Genomic DNA, 18,739 nt, shown 5'->3' with positions numbered 1-18,739 from the left:
AATCTTGAAGTCACGTTTGGGCCAATCAAGATTATGCTCAGTTAACCCAAGGAAGAATAAAGGAGAAGGAAAATGGTAGGAGGTACGGTCAGACCTGAGATACTAGACACCTTCGCACATGCTTTCTTGGTCTCGCCTGACTGTTTCCTTGTCATTCTTTGGATCTCAAATGCGCCCCTTCAATGAGGCCTTCCATGACCATCTTAACTAAAGCAACTGTGTACCCACTATTATTCCATACGCTGCTGCAACTAATTTCCTTCAAACTATGGTGACATAGGGTTTCCCTGGTAGCTCAGCTGGTAAAGAATCCACCTGCAATGCAGGAGACCTCAGTATGATTCCTGGGTTGGGAAGATTCCCTGGAGAAGGGATAGGCTACCCAATCCAGTATTCCTGGGCTTCCCTGGTGGCTCAGATGGTAAAGAATCCACCTGCAATGCAGGAGACCTGGGTTCAATCCCTGGGATGGAAAGATCCCTTGGAGGAGGGCATGGCAACCCAATCCAGTATTCTTGCCTAAAGAATCCCCATGGACAGAGGAGCCTGGCAGGCTACAGTCCATGGGGTCACAAAGAGTCAGACATGACTGAGCAACTAAGCACAGCACACATGTTGACAATCAGTAATTATTTATTATTTATTGTTAAATACTATTATTAGTTTTTTTTATTATGTCTTTTCAAAAGAAGGTGGCAATGATCACTTCTGAACTGTTCACCATTGTGTCTTCAAGATGTCTAACACATTAGAAAATGCTCAGTCATGAATTAATCTGACATGTATATTTAATATGGTGTTAACTAGTTACTGATGTCTTACCTTTATGGGGTAAATGAAAGAATGAAGAGCAGATGAACCTTAATTTTGCTAATTATTTTCATTAATATATTGTAAAACCATTGCAATGAAACCAATCTGGAGGCTGTGTACCATTCCATCTACATTTGCAGAAATAATTAAAAAGTAGCTAAAAACTAATGAATTCTCTTTAGGTGAGAAAATATTTAGTAAGAAAAGATAACTGAGACAAAATAGACAATGTGGATCCATATTTGGGCTAGCTCTTCTCACCAGATTGGGAGAATAGCAATAGGGTTCAATGTTCAACAGTTTAACAATGCTTATAAAATTGCATATTTCACTGAACTAAAATGATTGTAAGTATATAAAATTATATGAAATAAAACTGTGTAAACTAGCAAACTAATGGTAGTGACCTCACCTTTATATAGAATTGTATAAGCTAATTATAGAAATACGAGTTATCACATTTTTAATGTTTTGACCCATGAATTTTTTATTAATCGGAACTTTTAAAGACAAATAATGTTGTCAGGTTGAAAAATAGTAGACTGAGAAATAGGAAAGCAGCCTTGACATCCAGAAACTGGTCCAGCACTCACAACTGAACCAAGGTCTCCTGTTAGATACAAACAATCTCACAGGATACCAACATCAGACTGTCTCTGAATCTGTGATGAGACAAAAACAAGGCCATCTGTAACCAATAAAATACCAAACATTGACCTCTGGCTAAAATGAAGACTTGCTACTTCATTATCGATTACAATTTTACCCGTACTCCAGTCATGCCTAGATACCCAATCATAAACTTGCCCCACTTTCTCACCCACTTCCTGCAAGCAATCTAGAGCAAATTTCACTTCCTTAGTGTGTGGGTGCTCAGTCATGTCTGACTCTTTGCAACCCCATGGATTGTAGCCCATCACGCTCCTCTGTCCATGGAATTTCTCAGGCAAGAAAACTGGAGTGAGTGAGTTTCCTTCTCCAGGGGATCTTCCTGGCCTTCCCAATTGAACCTGCATCTCCTGCATTGGCAGGCAGATTCTTTACCACTGCACCACCTGGTAAGCCGTTCCACTTCCCTAGAACTTAGGATTTGGGCTTAGAATGGGTAATTTTGAAGCAAGTCCACTTACCTAGACCTTCTCCAAAATTACTCATTCAAAATCCAAATCCTATGAGAGGTTCTTTCTACCATTCTGTTAACACTCCATGGTTTTCAAGGATATGTGTTTTCCTTTTCCACAATGAGTAATAAATCCAACTTGTTCAATTCCAGGTGTGTTCCAAGGGTCTTAGGTTGAAAGGCATTCTGGAGAATTATACCAGATAATTCTGGATCTGATACCACAGATGATTCATATTAATCTTATGGAGAACTAATAGCTTGATATTTTGTGTCTCCACCACCTCTATTCTATCGCTCTAGAATTCTTGGCAGGAACCAAACTCACTGATAAGAAAAAATTTAATTAGCTTTGGAATTTCAAAGTACATTGCTAAGCCTACTGGTGTTATAAATCCTAGAATATCACAAGAGTGGTTAAGGTCTTTGTAAAAAGATAGCTTCAAACCTCTTCTCCTGTCCTTTGTGATAGGTGGATTGTAATGGCATCCTGGTTGGAAATTAGAGAATGGGATACAATATTGAATTACAAAATCTTTGGAAAAGTTCCCTCTATGAGTCAGTCTCAGGACATTGTCTGACATTCAAACACAGTAGACATCATGTGGTCAATAAATCTCTAAAGATTATTTAAGTTAATTGGCCTTTTTTTTTTTTTTGTAATTTACCTTGGATCGAAAGAGAGCTACCTTTATTGTGAGGATGAAATCTGAGTAAACAAAATTTCAAAAAGCTGCCTAAAAATGCAGTTCAGGCAACAGAAACTCCTCAAATATATGACTTCCTGAGAAAAACAAAATTAGTGTGCTCTCTGATGATAAAATGAGATAGGAATCACTGAAATCAAGAAAAGCTGGAATTAAAGGCAAAGAGCCATTGAGTGTGGTCTTATGCTCATCCCATTGTGTTTAATAGTATTCAGGATTCTGATGAAAGATTTGATGGAAAGTCTCAGTAAATGATTTTGCTCCCAAGGCAAATGTAGATCATGTTTGCCACATATATAATTATATAAATTTTCTTATGAATGCTACTCAACATAGGACATTTAAGAAGGTTCAGTTTACCAAGTAATCTTGATTGTTGATCTGGTCCATCATAAATATTGAAATAATCCCATTCACAGTTCCAAGATTCTTCCATTATAAAATCTTTAATCAATGCCTTCATTTTATTTCCAGACATAGAATAAAAAGTCCAAGTGCAGTTCAGCATATTAGGATAAATGTTAGGATAATTGGGAGATGTGATCTCAAAAGAACTAACTGCAATCAGATCCAATATTGGACACGCTTGAGGCAAAAAGAAAAAAATATTGTATGTAATAGTCAAGGAGCTGAGTTACTATTTTTTGGATCTGGTTTTAATGTCTACAACAGGTCATTAAAACCTTAAACTGCAGTGTACTTCTATTAAGTTATATTATTCTTTCTTTACTTCCATAGCTCCTTATATATGGTGACACAGGGTATAAATGACTTTTGTTTTGAGAAACTGACCCTTCCCAAAAGAAGACAAAGTTCTTTGACTTTAACTCACAAACTATGAACCACTAAGTCGCCCACATATACATTGTGATGTAGCTTTGTTGCTTATCTTTAGCACACAGTCTTCTAAATCCCTGAGTAAATCACATACTCCTAAAATTCAGCCTATACTAAAAATTATAATCATTTTATTTGGTAAGGAAATTTGGGTCACTCTCAGATAGTTGAAATCAGGATATTATGGTTCACAAGGGCCAAGAAGCTACTACACCAAGAAGAGAACTGAAGAATTTAATGACATTTTGGATTTACTCCAAATGCTCTAGGCATTATTCAATATAAAATTAATGCCACCCCCAAATTGATTTACTTCATCAATAATCTTGTCATTTTAGTTAACTGTGCAATGGCCCAGCAAAAAGAGAGGGTGAGGGGTACCCAAGCACAATCCAGAGGACATAACATATATGGAAAGAATGTTGATGAATAACAGAGTTAAAATAGGGGGATCTCATAAACAAAACATGTATTTCTTACACAGTAATCAGATAAGGTGCTACCTTCTTACTCTCTACTCTCTGATCTGCCCTAGGTCTCCACTACTTCCAAAGTTTGACACTCAGAAAATTAATATAAGTTCATATCTCATTATAAAGCAAATAGAATAAGGACAAACACTTAGAAGTCTTTGACAGCAGCCAAAATATACTTATTCCTAAACAGTGTTTAGCAGAAGGAAATTCCTCACTCTGTCTCTATAATATCAGGTAACCAAAGGCAGATCAACAAAGCCAATTCCTTACCTCCTTTATCCTCCTTACCATTAACTTTAATGTTTCCTCTCATGGAACCTAGAATAAGAGAATTCTCAAGGTCAATATATCCTAATTAATGCTTTATATTTTTTATTCTTTTGTTTAAGTGATACACTTACATTGGAGAAAATTTCCAAAAGACAGATTTCAAAAAAGGAAGTCTCCTGTAATCCCATCCTATAAGTAACCAATACTCATATTTTAATGTAAATCCTGCTTTTCCCTAAGCTATAGTATACATTTTTTAAAAGCTGTATTTCACTTTACATCATTGTAACTTCCCCGAATTGTGAATATTTTTCCATGTGACTACATATTACACATACATTTTAACGGCTTTATATTTCTTACTCACATAGATATTACTATTACAGTTTCCACTGATATATTTTGATTTGTAATCTCATGAGTATGAATGATGAGTTAGACCTTTTAAAAAATATTTATTTATGTATTTGTCTTTGGCTCTGCTGGGTCTTTGTTGCTGCATGGGCTTTGGTCTAGTTGCAGTTCATGGGCTTCTCATTGTGGTGGCTTCTCTTGTTGCAGAGCATGGGCTCTAGGGCTCAGGTTTCAGTGGCTGTGGCCTGTGGGCTCAGGTTGTGGCTCCCAGGCTCTAGAGCACAGGCTCAATAGTCGTGGTGTACGGGCTTAGCTGTTCCACGCTATGTGGGATCTTCCCAGATCAGGGATCAAACTTGCATCTCCTGCATTGGCAGGCAAATTCTTTATCACTGAGCCACCAGGGAAGGCCAAATGAGTCAGATTTTTAACAAACTTCACATACAGGGTGAACCTATAACATTTCTGCTGTTGTTGGAAAAATGTCTGTGCTAAAGATTGTTTATGTTTATCTGAAAACAGAAATTGAATACACGTATGAAGTCTGCTTCACTGACTCCTACTCATTCTTTAGCTCTCAGCCAAAGGGATTTTCATAAGCAAGACAGATGTATTTCTTACTCATTTATTAGGTAAGGAGCTACTATCTTACTGTCTACTCACTAATCTACCCCAGCTAGGATGTCATTTCCTTTATTTAAGCAATTATTGAGCACCATCTATTTGTAGGCATGGTTGTATGATTTGGAGATAACAGCAGGGGGGCATGCTTGGTATGGCTGAGCAACAGCAGAAAGGCTGGTGTGGCTGGGGTAAATGATCAGAGAGGTAGTCAAGGAGGTAGCCAAGAGCCAGATCATACAGAATCTCATAGGTCACTGTAAGGCCAACTAAGAGTGAGCTGGGAAAACATTGAAAGGTTTTAAGCAGAGGAATAACATGATGCGAATTATTCAGTTTAATATGATTACTTTGGAGCCTCCCTGGTGGCTTAGTGGTAAAGGATCCGGCTGCCAATGCAGGAGACAGGTCCCTGGTCTGGGAAGATCCCACATGCTGAGGAGCAGCTAAGCCTGTGTGCCACAACTACTGTGACCTAGAGCCCCAGAGCTTCAATTACTTAGCCCAGATACCGCAACTCCTGAAGACCCCTTGCCTAGAGCCTGTGCTCTGCAAAAATGGAAGCCACCGCAGTGAGAAGCCCACACACTACAGACAGAGAGTAGCCCCTACTTGTCACAACCAGAGAAAAGTCCACGCAGCAAAGAAGACCCAGCACAGTCAAAAAATTAAACAAAATTTTTAAATATTTAAAAAATGATCATTCTGGCTGTTAAGGGTAAAACAGACTAAGCAAAGGCTTGTATCAGAATGTTATGATGGAATTGTTGAGAGGTAGTTGGATTCTAGATTAATTTTGCTGCAGGTCCACAGATGAACTCTAAATCTGATGACAGATGTGAGAAGGAAAGTCAAGGATGAACAATATAACAGCTTGAACACTTAATTAGTAAACTGCAGTAGCCATCTACTGAGGTGGGGAAGACCGGTGGGGGAAGAATTTGGAAACAGAGGTAGGAAATCAAGAGTTGCATTTTGGTCATGTTAAATTTGAGATGCTTATTAGATACCCAAATGAAGAGGGAGGCAGCTGGATATACAGTCCTAGAGTTCAAATTAGAAGCTGGAGATATACTTTGAGCGTTGCCTGTGCAAAGATGGTATTTAAATTAGGGATTGGGTGAGATTACTTAAGAGTGAGTATAGGTAAAGAAGAAAACAAAGTCAAGGACCGGGTCCCGGCACACCTCAACTTTTAATGGTAGGAAATATGAGGAGTGACCAGCCAAAAGACTCTAAGGAGACCAGTGAAGAAAGAAGAGAGTCAAGTAACAGTGGTTTCCTGGAGGCCATGACAAATGAAATTCTAGAAGGAAGAAGAGGTCATCCATGCCAAATGCAGCTGTTATGACCGAGAAGTAACTGTCAGATCTGAACTTGTGGGGGTCACTGGTATCTTTGGCAAGAACACCATCTGGGGAAGGGTAAGAAAGAAAGCTTTATAGGAATGGATTCAAGAAAAAGCGAAAGGGTAAAAGGGGAGAGAGTGACTAGAAATACATTTGAAGGTGTTTTGCTATAACAGAACAAAGATTTCCCAGAATTCCATGCCCATCCTTTACCAAACTAAATAAGACCCCCTGTCAAATCTTAATATAGTCGTTTTTTCACTCTATATTTTTCTGAGATTATTTGATTGGTTGACTGAAACAAAAATGCAAAACATGAGAGCTATGAGTTTTGTTTCACTTAGGGTCTTATGGAGGCTATATCCATGAGACAACTGCTCAGTAGCTCTGAACAAGCTGTTCCATAGAGGTAGAGGGGAGAAGCCGGTCTAAGTGTCATTTTGGCTAGGGAGTATGGACAGTCAAGCACATGTCTTGAAAGAAGATTACTGCTAGTCACAAGGAACAGAGATCTCAAGCTAATGATTTTAGTGCTTTTACATGAAAATATGAAATTTGGGTTCACTAAAATTTTTCCTGAAATACACATCTAGCTATGTAAGGGGCCTGCTTGTTCAAAGCACAGAGCATCCTGTTATCACTTTAATTTCCTCTCTCTGAAGCACAGAGTGCACTGTCCATCAGCTACGGCAGTGGCTTAACCCTGGTAGAACTGGGTGATAAGCAACACTCTCTGTCCTTCTCTGTTTACAGAGACTGTCTCCCAACTAGACTGTCAACTCTTCTAGGGCAGGGACAGTCTTGCTCATCACTGAATCCTCAGTGCTTTAAACACAGCCTAGCATAAGTTTAAAACCATTTGGTGATAATCTGAATAATTAAATGCCTAAATGGGAAACTTGATTCTGTTTACATTAGCCCCTTATGATACAACTTTCACTTATATAATTTGAACTTGATGCAAATCTTCGTTTTCTCCATCCAACATTTCTCACATTACCAGACTAAGTAAAAATTTTTTATAGAAATAACTCTCTAATTATATTCCAATTAACATTTTTAATGAGTATGAATTGATAAATCTTAAGGACTGGGGCAACTCTAATGCTTAATTCAGAATTAAGCATAATTGCAAATGTTTTCTCCATAACACCCAATTTCCATAATTTGCAATAGTTCTCAATTTTCATAATGCTATCAGTGCTTTCACCAAAACTATAGGAATGCTGGGCAAAGCATATTTGTCAATAATCTGGTTACATCTAATTATATGAACTATCCACCAAACAAGTTTTAAAAAAAGAATCAATTACTCTTGATATTAGTATATTAAGGAAACCAATTTCAATATAGAAAAATTACTTGAAACTTTTAGGCTAGGGATGAAAAATTCCTACTGTATTGTTATAATATTTCAAGTATACAGAAAACTAGACAGAATTATTAGGTACTGTAATAAAAACTGAAAAATTTGATAAATCTTATGCTTTATGAAGGTTTACTTTGATGCCTCCACAGATTATGGAAGTTATAACCTTAAATAACTATCTTTTTCTTCTCTTCTAAAGCTTACAAATGAAATGAAGAACAAATTATTTTATGACACATATTTTCTAATAAAGCACAATAAAGCAAAAACATACAGATATAAGTATGAACAAAGTAACAGACTTACCAGACATATGAAAAGAATATCTCAAAGATAATTCTTCAGTGGCCAAACTTGTATTGTATGTGAAAATCAACATCATAAGAGGACCATGAGACTTTAATGAAGGTGAATCTCCTTCACATAGATTTCCTAGCCAAAAAACAACAAAACAATCCCACCCCCCCCCAAACAACATTCTTAGCATTCATCAAGGTAAAAGTTATTGAGCAAAGTAAAAGGAAAAAATCCTATTTTTATACAAATTTATAGTTTATCTACTACCAACAATAACGGGAAATTAAACAAAACAAAACCCAATTAGAATAGATACGTTCTAGATTTGTGACTGTAAGCAGTCCTAAGAAAGTGGTTCCAAACCAAGTAGGACATTGTACCCCGTTCTCATAATGTCTGAAATACTTAAGTAGATCTTTTAAAGCTATATAATATAAAAGAAGGTAACATGGTCTGGCTAGGTCATCAGGGAACTAAAAGATATTTTGTCACAAGATTGAAATAACCATACATAAAAGAGTATATTTCAGCTTTTGCTACATACAACTTTCATATATCCACAGCACAGCCAAATGAATAAGAGGCAAGGTACAGTAATTGGCATAAAAGTCAAAACTGCTAGCTGGTCTAAATGAGATTTTTTAGGCAACAGTTCTTAGAGGTCTCCTGTGAGTCAGAATCCTAGGGCTAATTAGTAATGGTTTCACTCAACCTCCCATTGCCCTTGGATTTCTAAAAGCATCCTTCAGAAGATGATGGAGACTGATCTTTACCCGTGGTTCTCTCTCTTGTGAGCCAGACTGCTGTTATAAAGTTCTCTGTAACTGTTACCCTATGAATCTAGTTCAGCTTCTAGAATATAATGTTTTTCTTTCATCTTCTGATTTTTATAGTTTTCTTTAAGATCAGAATGTTTAATCCTTCACTAGAGAAAACCTGGACAATTTGAAAAATAATTACTTATAACCTTGCAGTCCAGAAATATCCACTTGAACATATTGGTGTATTTCTCCCTATGATAGGGACAGAATGGGATGATCAAATAGTGAGTACAATAGTGAGTTCCCCATTAGGGAACTGTAGATAGAGTGGGAATTATAGGGGGCTTTGGGAGACCACAATAAGACTAATGATCACTCAAGAAAGTAATAGGAAAATTCTGAAACAATGTCGGCTTGCTTGACTCATAAAGCAAAACAAGTCACTTAACATCAAAGTCAGATTGGCTTACTTAATGATAAAATCAAGCTAACTTCAGTTCAGTTCAGTTGCTCAGTCATGTCTGACTCTTTATGACTCCATGGACTGACTGCAGCCCACCAGGCTTCCCTGTCCATCACCAATTCCCAGGGCTCGCTCAAACTCATGGCCATCGAGTCGGTGATCCCATCCAACCATCTCATCCTCTTATCCCCTTCTCTTCCTGCCTTCAATCTTTCCCAGCATCAGGGTCTTTTCAAATGAATCAGTTCTTCACATCAGGTGGCCAAAGTATTGGCGTTTCAGCTTCAACATCAGTCCTTCCAATGAATATTCAGGAATGATTTCCTTTAGGATGGACTGGTTGGATCTCCTTGCAGTCCAAGGGACTCACAAGAGTCTTCTCCAACACCACAGTTCAAAAGCATCAATTCTTTGGTGCTCAGCTTTTTATATAGCCCAACTCTAACATCCATACCTGTCGACTGGAAAAACCACAGCTTTGACTAGACTGACCTTTGTTGCCAAAGTAATGTCTCTGCTTTTTAATATGTTGTCTAAATGGGTCACGGCTAACTTACTAAGCAACAAAAACAAAACGATGCAACAGAAACAGAGGACATGCCCACAAACAACAAAACAATGGATGCATGAAACCTACATCCTGCTCAGTAAGGCCAGTGAGTTAGTAACCCCCAAACATGTTCTTTGGCCTCGACATGTTCTTTGCACAATGCCCCCCAAACAAAAGAACAGCAGTAGAAAATAAGCCCTACAAACTGCCCAGTGATGTCATTAAATTAGTGACCACCAAAACAGGCTCTGCGCACACAAAAAAATAATCATTTATGGAAAGATGACTTTTCACAATGAAAGGCCCTCATTGTACTGAGACTTGAAAATATTTTTCCAAGTGCTCTGACAGTCGAAGTAAACTTGCCTGCCCTACCTGGGGCAGGAAGCTGATGATGGAAGTTCTACTTTCTTTCAACTCAAGAAATACAAAGAAGATCTCCCTCCCCTCACTCTTTCTCTGATTACAAAAATGTAACCCATTGAGTACTCGAGCAGCGCAATGCTTGTCTTCCCACTTGTGAACCTTACAAATGTCCTATTCTAATAAATCACTTCCTATCAACCACTTTGCCTCTTACTGAACTAATTTCTGGGCCAAGACATAAAGGACTGTGGTGCCGGAGCTCTTCAGAGCCCTGGAAACAACACCCAGTGATTTCAGCTGGTGACCAGAGCAGGACTGTAGTAAGATAAGAAGGTCTGGGGTCGGGTCCTAGTCGGGCCATGGGATGCCACGGGTCAGAAGTTCTGGGGAGGACACTCCACTGATGACAACCCATTTCAGTCAGGCCAATCAACCCCGAGAGCTTTACGGCTCTGACTGGATTCTGAGATACAAGCCGGGGAACAATGACATGGGTGTTTAAAGAACTGGAGAAATGATGGCAATCAGTATGGGTTGCCATGGAAAGGTAGTATGGAAATACAGAAAGAATCTTATTGCTGGTACAGGAGACAAGGGCAATGGTATGTGAAAAAGGAATTTCACTGTCTGGGTTGCTTTGACCAGGTCTGAGTCCTGGCTACATAGATACATACCATGGCAGTGGAATGGCTGTGCTTGTACACATCCAGTCGCTATATGATGTTGCAGGATTTAGCAATCTCTTCTCTTTCACCCTGAGGTTTTCCTTCTATGCTATCTGTTCCATATCTTTTAACTCCAAAAGACCTGTATGATCACCAAGGTGTAACAATTCACTCTTCTCTCTCAATCTGGCAGGGAACCAGCTTACAAGATTCAAAGTACTTTTCCTTAATTACTAGGAGTGCCCAGTTGAGGACCTACCAGGCCCTGATGTCAGTCTTGTCCTCCCTCCAGGCCCTTGCAAATGTTAACCCTTTTATTTCTGACTTGCAGCCAGACAAGTTCCAAATCGTCATCAGCACCATTGGGGACATCTTCTGTACTATTCCTTTGTGGCAATTTCTTGGGCACTAACATCTGGCCAGGAGACTGCTTTGGAAGGGATACCATCTAAAATCATAACTGAAAATCTTGATCAAATTGCACAAGAACAAAACTTTTGGATAGCCCAGGAAGCAGAGACCTCTCCTCAGGTTTGGGTCTAAGATGGGTCAAATTGAATGAATCCCAGTTGATACCCCTATGGGTATCAACTGGATATCCCCTTTGGCTATGTATTTCAAAGCCCAGTCTACCCCAGACATCCTCTGGGACATGTACTCCAGGACTGGAAAAAACTTGAACAAGATTTGAAAAGAAAAAACTTCTCAGGCTATGTAACCAGGTTTGGCTGCAATATAATTTAGAGAGCCAAGAAAAGTGAACACTGAACAGGTCTCTAAATTATAATACTATACTGCAACTAGATTTACACTGTAGAAGGGAATCAAAATGCAGTAAAATACTACATATTCAAGTTTTTATGACCTTGTATTTGGGAACTATAACTGGAAGGGATCCATGTAACCCAGAAAGCTAATTTAAGGAAGCAATCAGAAGACAGTTTAGCTGATCCAGTGTACAGGGCCATGCGAAGATCAGACCCCCCATAGAAAGAACCTGTTGCTCCTGCAGTAGCTGACAGCCCAGTGGGAATTGTTCCACACCCTCCTGGAGGAGCTATTGTGCCAACAGAGTCTTTCAGATCTGAGAGAGGCTAAAATCCCAGAGGAAAGTGTATGCAAAGGTGAGGAAAGGCCACCACCATATTCCAGAACTCCTTCTCTGTTCCTTAAGCTACCCAAGGAACACAATCTCAGCCCAGCTAGCACCCATAGTGGCCTAAATTACCAGCCACCTGCCCCTACAATCTTGCCTCTGAGCAAAGTTCCTGATGAGAGTCAAGGAACAGTAACAGTCCATGGGCCCTTTTCAAAATGTTTGATCTAAGCCTGGTCGGGGATAAATTGGGAAGTTTTTCTGAGGACCCTGAAATTTTCACTAAGGAGTTTACCAGGTTAATGAGAACTTTTGATCTTACCTGGGGAGATTTGCAGATTTTTCACTATCCCATTGCTGTATCCCAGGGGAAAAACAGCATGTAATACTAGCAGCCAGGGACAGTGCTGACCAAATGGCAACTAGGGCCCAACCAGGACATGCAGTTTTTCAAGTGGGGAATGACACTGTCCCTCATGCTGATCCACAGTAGAATCACCAGATGAATTCTACTGACAGGGACAGACAGGACAGTATGATTAACTGTTTGATAGAAGACATGAATGGTAAAGTCTGTTCATTATGAGAAAGTAAAAGAAGTCCAACAGGGACCAAATGAAAACCCTGCAGTTTTTCAAGAGAGATTAGAGGAAACTTTTAGAAACTATGCAAATGAGGATCCCCTTCGCCCGAGGGACAGTCCTTTTGGCTGTGTATTTCAAAGCCCAGTCTACCCCAGACATCAGGCACAAAATTCAAAAGATAACTGCTGGTCCTCAAACCCCTATAAATGATTTACTCCAATTGGCTTATTCAGTTTTCATTATAGGGATGTGGCCCAAAAGGCTGAATGCCTGCGGAGAGACAAACAAAAGGCTCAAATGATTACAAAGGATTTGTCCACTCAGGGACCACCAAAGGAGAGGCCAGGTTTTTTGGGCCAATCTGACCATGGTGGACCATAAGGCCCATGGGTACCCAAACAAATTCACTGTGCCCTGTGTGGTCAGAAGAGACACTGGAGGAAAGACTGTGATCAATGTACCCTTTGCCAACAGTCAGTGCATGGGCAGAGGGGATACCTCAGTTGCCAGCAAGTGATGGGGGCTATTAGGCTTCACAATCAGAAGATAGAGGGGCCTGAGGCCAGAAGTGGCTCTGCCTAGAGATATCATCTATATAATTAATGCTGAGCCTGGGGTAGTCACTGAAGTAGCAGGCAACTTGATAGAATTTCTTATAATAGACACTGGTACAACCTTCTCAGTCTTAACCTAAAGGATTGGAAATCTTAACAATCATAAAGAATATGTAATGGGAATATCAGGAAAAAGACAAGGGAACACTTTCCTAGAACAATTTATGTGTAACATTAACAGTCAACTACTTTTACCTTCCTTTTTGTTTGTGCCTGATTGTCCCTTTAATGGGAAGAGATTTATTAAACTAGTTAGAGGCCACTCTGTTCCTAAAGGAACAACGAAACCTTGTGTCACCTTGTGCTTAGTTGCTCAGTCGTGTCTGACTCTTTGCAACCCTTTGGATTGTAGCCCACCAGGCTACTCTGTCCACGGGAATTTTCGGGCACTGGAGTGGGTTGCCATTTCCTCCTCCAGGGGATCTTCCTGACCCAGGAATGGAAACTGCATGTCCTGTGTATCCTGCGCTGCAGGCAGATTCTTTACCTGCTGAGTCATCAGGGAAGCCCTTAAGGAAAACTTATTCATCACCAAATGATTTTAACAGAGAATGAAAATGAACAGACTGAATCTACGACTGAGATAGAAGCCCTGGTAAACCCTGAAGTTTGGAACATTGAGCTTTCGGGCTTAGACAAAGACATTTGACCAGTAGTTACCAGGCTAAGACCTGGATGAGAATATGCCTGTGAAAAACAATATCCCCTAAAGCTAGAAGCCTAGAGAGGAATTTCTCCTACAGTGAAGAAGTATGATTCATATGGTTTATTACTGGTACCTTGTCAGTCACCATATTATACTCTGGTATTACCTATTCTTAAACCTGTTGGAGACTATCAATTTGTACAGGACCTAAGGGCTATTAACGAAACTATTGGACCCATTTATCCTATTGTGCCTAATCCTTAATACTATCCTAACTCAAATCCCAGGGGAAGCCAATTGGTTTACTGTGTTAGATTTAAGTGAAAGTGAAAGTCACTCAGTCAAGTTCTACTCTTTGCAACCTCATAAACTACACAGTCCATGGAATTCTCCGGGCCAGAATACTGGAGTGGGTAGCCTTTCCCTTCTCCAGGGGATCTTCCCAACCCAGGAATCGAACTGGGGTCTCCTGCATTGCAGGTGGATTCTTTACCAACTGAGCTATCAGGGAAGCCCAAAGGGTGTTTTTTTCTGCATGCCCTTGGCCCAGGAACCTCAATTCCTTTTTGTCCTTGAGTGCACAGGCCCAGAAACAAAAGAAACCTGATAAAACACCTGGACTGACTTCCTCAAGGACTTAGGGACAGCCTTGAAAATGACACCTAATGGTTTCTATTAGACCTTTAGTCATACTTTAAAAAAATATATATATATATATATATATATATATATATACTATGTAATTTTTTTTCATTCCAATCTTCTCTCTTAATATCACAGTAGGATTTTCCTGTATTCTAAAAAAAGTTAGATGAAAATATTTCATTTAGTGGTGGTATAACATTTTATCCTGTGGATTTGCTATGCTTTTCTTAACCAATTTCCTATTTTGATCCCTTTTTTTGATCCTAAATAACACTAGCTAAATGAATATCTTGTACATAAATGTAAAGTATATTTCTTAAAAGTATGGATAAAAATAGAAACACTGAATGAAAGTTATAGATTTATCGCTTTTGAAAAACATTTCTCTATCTTGCTCCAGAAAAAAACTATGTATTATACCTAAACAACAACATGAAAATGTCTGTTACACTGCATTTTATTTACTAAGTATAATCATTCTTCAAATATTTTTGTCAGTTAAGTAGGTAAATTTTTTTCATCTATGCTTTAAAGAGGCTAAGTATTTTTTCTCACATGTATTTGTCTATTAATTGCTCATTCAGATCACTTGCCCATTTTTGTATTATTGTGCTGCTGCTGCTGCTTAGTCACTCAGTCATGTCCGATTCTTTGTGACCCCGTGGACTGTAGCCCACCAGGCTCCTCTGTCCATGGGATTTCCCAGGCAAGAACACTGGAGTGAGTTGCCATTTCCTTCTTCAGGGGATCTTCCTGACCCCAGGGATCGAATCCACGTCTCCTGCTTGGCAGGTTGGATTCTTTACCATGGAACCACCCTAGGAAAAGAGTAATTCTGAATCGTATTTTAAAATCAGTTGGTTAAAGTATTATTTATTGTACTATTTTTAAATTGTTTTATGTTAGGGATCCTCTTGATTCGAAAAGAATGCATCTGTGCTTTATAATTGTTGAGTCACTGTTAATTATTATAGGGCTGATGATTCAAGTGTGCTTCCTGTGACAAACCATTTCTAAGTTTCACTGACCATACGTAGTATTCTGTGAAACAAACATTCTAACAAAGGTAGTTTGCTATGCACACATAGTTTCAAGTCAACAATTCTAGGACTATTAAGCTTCTCACTATTATAAGAAAACTGCCCTTCTTAGTAAACAGATGGCCAGAGGATTAACTTCATTGTGACAGAAATGGAAAATAAAGAGAGATTTAATTTAGATTGTATAGTAACTGATATATAAGTATTTATTAACTTTCCTTATCAATCAAAAGAGGTTGAGGGTTAATCCAGTGCTTTTGCCTTTTCAAAATCACTTGGGTCAATAGTTCACAATTCTTTAGGAAAATGAACAAGACTCAAAAGCTTTGGGAACTCTGGTTTTAACCTGACATTTTTTCAATGCTAAATCATACATATTTGGGCTGTTATTAATTTTTTTACATATTTGGGCTTTTCTAATACTGATTTATATACATCCCCTATATTAATTACCTTAAACCTTTCTCAGAGTTGTTGAAAATCCTCGGTTTGTTACTTGTTTTTTATTTTGCTTCTGTTGAAGGAAGTTTTTAGTTATATAGGAATTTATTGATAATTTCCTGTTGTCTTCAATTGCTTTTACATTAGAATCCTTCTCCATCCACAACTAAGATAATTGCTTATTTTATAAACTTTTAATGCCTTAAGAAAAATGCTTAGCTCTTTACTCAACTGTTCTTTGAGGTGATGGAGAATATAATTTATATTTCCCTCCCTGATCTGCAATGCAAAATTTATCACATTTAAATGCCTTATAGTTTCTTGGGCCCCTTCTGGTCTACTCATGTGTGTCTCTTTTGTACCAGTACTACTCTGTTTTAATTACGGTTACTTTGGGGTGGATTAATGTTAATTTCATCTTCCAGTTTTAGAACGTGGTACTTTTCTCTATTCAGATATGTGTGTGTGTGCACATGTGCGCGCATGTGTAAATTTCATATTTGTGCCATAAAACTCACATTTCAATGTTATTCCTAGCTACATGGTTTTTGTGACTAATTATAACCAAAGTGATTTTTACATTATAACTTTTAACTAATTTTTACTTAGATGGTTTTATGGATATGACATTTTATCATTGATTTATATTTATTTTTCCTAATTTGACCTAGCTTTTAGATAATACATTTTCAATATTAAACTATTTGTGCATTCTGAGGATATAGCATTGTTGACTATGTTTAAAATATTCATTCAATAACCTATTGACCTCAAAAATTGAGTTAACCACTAGAGGCTGTCTTATTTGTAAAAACTGAAATAGAGTTAAAAAACTTTTTGTGGAAGAAGATAGGAAATAATACATATATTTTATGAACGAATTCTAAGTGAAGAACAAGTTATAAGAACAACAGAGATACAGTTCATCAATATTATAAATTATAACTGACATTGCTAATGTACTCTTTTTCCTTTTTCTGTATTTCTTTGTTCTTTCAAACCTTGTGTTCTCCAACACTCCATTGAGGAACAATAGGGAAAAAATAGCCTAATCTTTTCTTCTAAGCAGCACAATTTTAAAATACAAATTTAGAGGTGCAATTCTAATTCAAACACTGCAGGGGTCTGGTTTCTTTTATATTGATTAACATGCACTCTGTCATTTAGTTATCAAACTAACCTCATGAAGCAGTACAAGTTACAGGTATTCTGTAAGGCAAGAAAGCAAGAAGTGGAGATAATTTCCAAAGATACTAGCCTAGATGCTGCATTCTCCCCACAGAGAGCTATGCCCTTCTGATGTTATGTAAAAGCTCCATGTTTACTAATATTCCCTTAAGTAGAAACACAAAGATTGCCAATGCACCTATTTCTGGGATGTTAATGTAAGCCTAAAGAATAAAAGAACAGTGGTTTAGCAATTGGCTGTTTGATCGACTCTGGCAGTAGTTGATCAACGTGGAGAGGGACACTGACATCTGGGACCTTCCTAGAGAGACAGAGGCCAGCAAAATGCTATACATCCTCTCTCTGGGAGTCACCTTGTTACATTAGGCATCTATATCTCTGACTTAGGCACATTGGGAGTTTGTAATACTCATGTACATATGTGCTAGTGATGCTGTGTCTTTTCACTTAAATCACATGAAAAGTTACAGGTAGTTTTCATCACGTTACCAATGAGGACAGTGACTAATTGAGAAAGCTTTGGGAACATTCCCAAAGTCACTGAATTACCAGGTGGTAGAACTGCAGTCTACTGGACCCAGGATCATCAGATTTCAGAACTCTAGGCTGCTATATCCTAACTAACTGAGCAACTTTGGTCAGCCAGCCCAAACTATGCTTCCATTTCCCTTTTCTCTAGTCTTCTCGCTCTCAGTTAGGTGTGGCCATGTGAAAAATCTGGCCAAAGTGACTTAAATATGCTACAGGATTCCTGGAGACATATTTGCTTTCTCCATGGTGATAACCCTTCCCTGGGCACTTTCTTCTTTTCTCTCCATTGTAATGGCCACAAGTGAAATAGCCACTATGGAACCAGTAGGAAAAGGCCAAGAGAACTGCAATAATTCCAGTCCTCACAGGGTTGAACTGTTGAGTTGGTGGTGCATCTGCATGCCTCCGCATTTCTCATTCTTTCACAATAATAAATTTAAGCCACTGTGATCAGGTTTTTGACTACTATCTAATTAATAAGGCCATTTATCACGGACTCGATGGACGTGAGTCTGAGTGAACTCCGGGAATTGGTGATGGACAGGGAGGCGTGGCGTGCTGCGATTCATGGGGTCGCAAAGAGTCGGACACGACTGAGCGACTGAACTGAATGACTGACTGACTATGAACATTATTTTGCCTGATTAATATTATACTCTCAGTTTTCTTGTGCTGAATTTGTCTGAGACTGTTTATTCATCTTTTATTTTTAGTATTTCTGGCCAAGTTTCATCTATGTATAACTCAAGTAAACAGCACACAGTTGGGTTTTGTTTTTAACTTAATCAGAGTATTAGGTTAATTTCAATTACAAATATAAAAATAGCAACAGCAACAGGCTATTTCAATATCACATCTAAGAAGAGACTAATTTATGTCATCTGTAATTCACACACTGAATATAAAATGATCTAAGAATATTTTACAATATAAAAT

General features: G+C 38.3%; 1 protein-coding gene across 1 annotated transcript in view; it reads right to left on the bottom strand.

Moving 5' to 3' along the window:
• The window catches only part of OVCH1 (ovochymase 1), an 89,825-nt gene that overhangs the window by 15,777 nt on the left and 55,309 nt on the right, over positions 1–18,739 (bottom strand). Inside the window, exons 19-21 of the mRNA XM_042247329.2 lie at positions 8,223–8,348; positions 4,224–4,271; positions 3,001–3,225 (exon numbers count right to left, since the gene is read on the bottom strand). Coding sequence (XP_042103263.1) covers positions 3,001–3,225; positions 4,224–4,271; positions 8,223–8,348 — 399 coding nt within the window. The remainder of the gene's footprint in view (positions 1–3,000; positions 3,226–4,223; positions 4,272–8,222; positions 8,349–18,739) is intronic.

Source organism: Ovis aries, chromosome 3, assembly GCF_016772045.2.
Source record: "Ovis aries strain OAR_USU_Benz2616 breed Rambouillet chromosome 3, ARS-UI_Ramb_v3.0, whole genome shotgun sequence".
NCBI lineage: Eukaryota > Metazoa > Chordata > Mammalia > Artiodactyla > Bovidae > Ovis > Ovis aries.
Note: the sequence above shows the minus strand (reverse complement) of the source record. Positions and strands in the feature narration are given on the sequence as shown.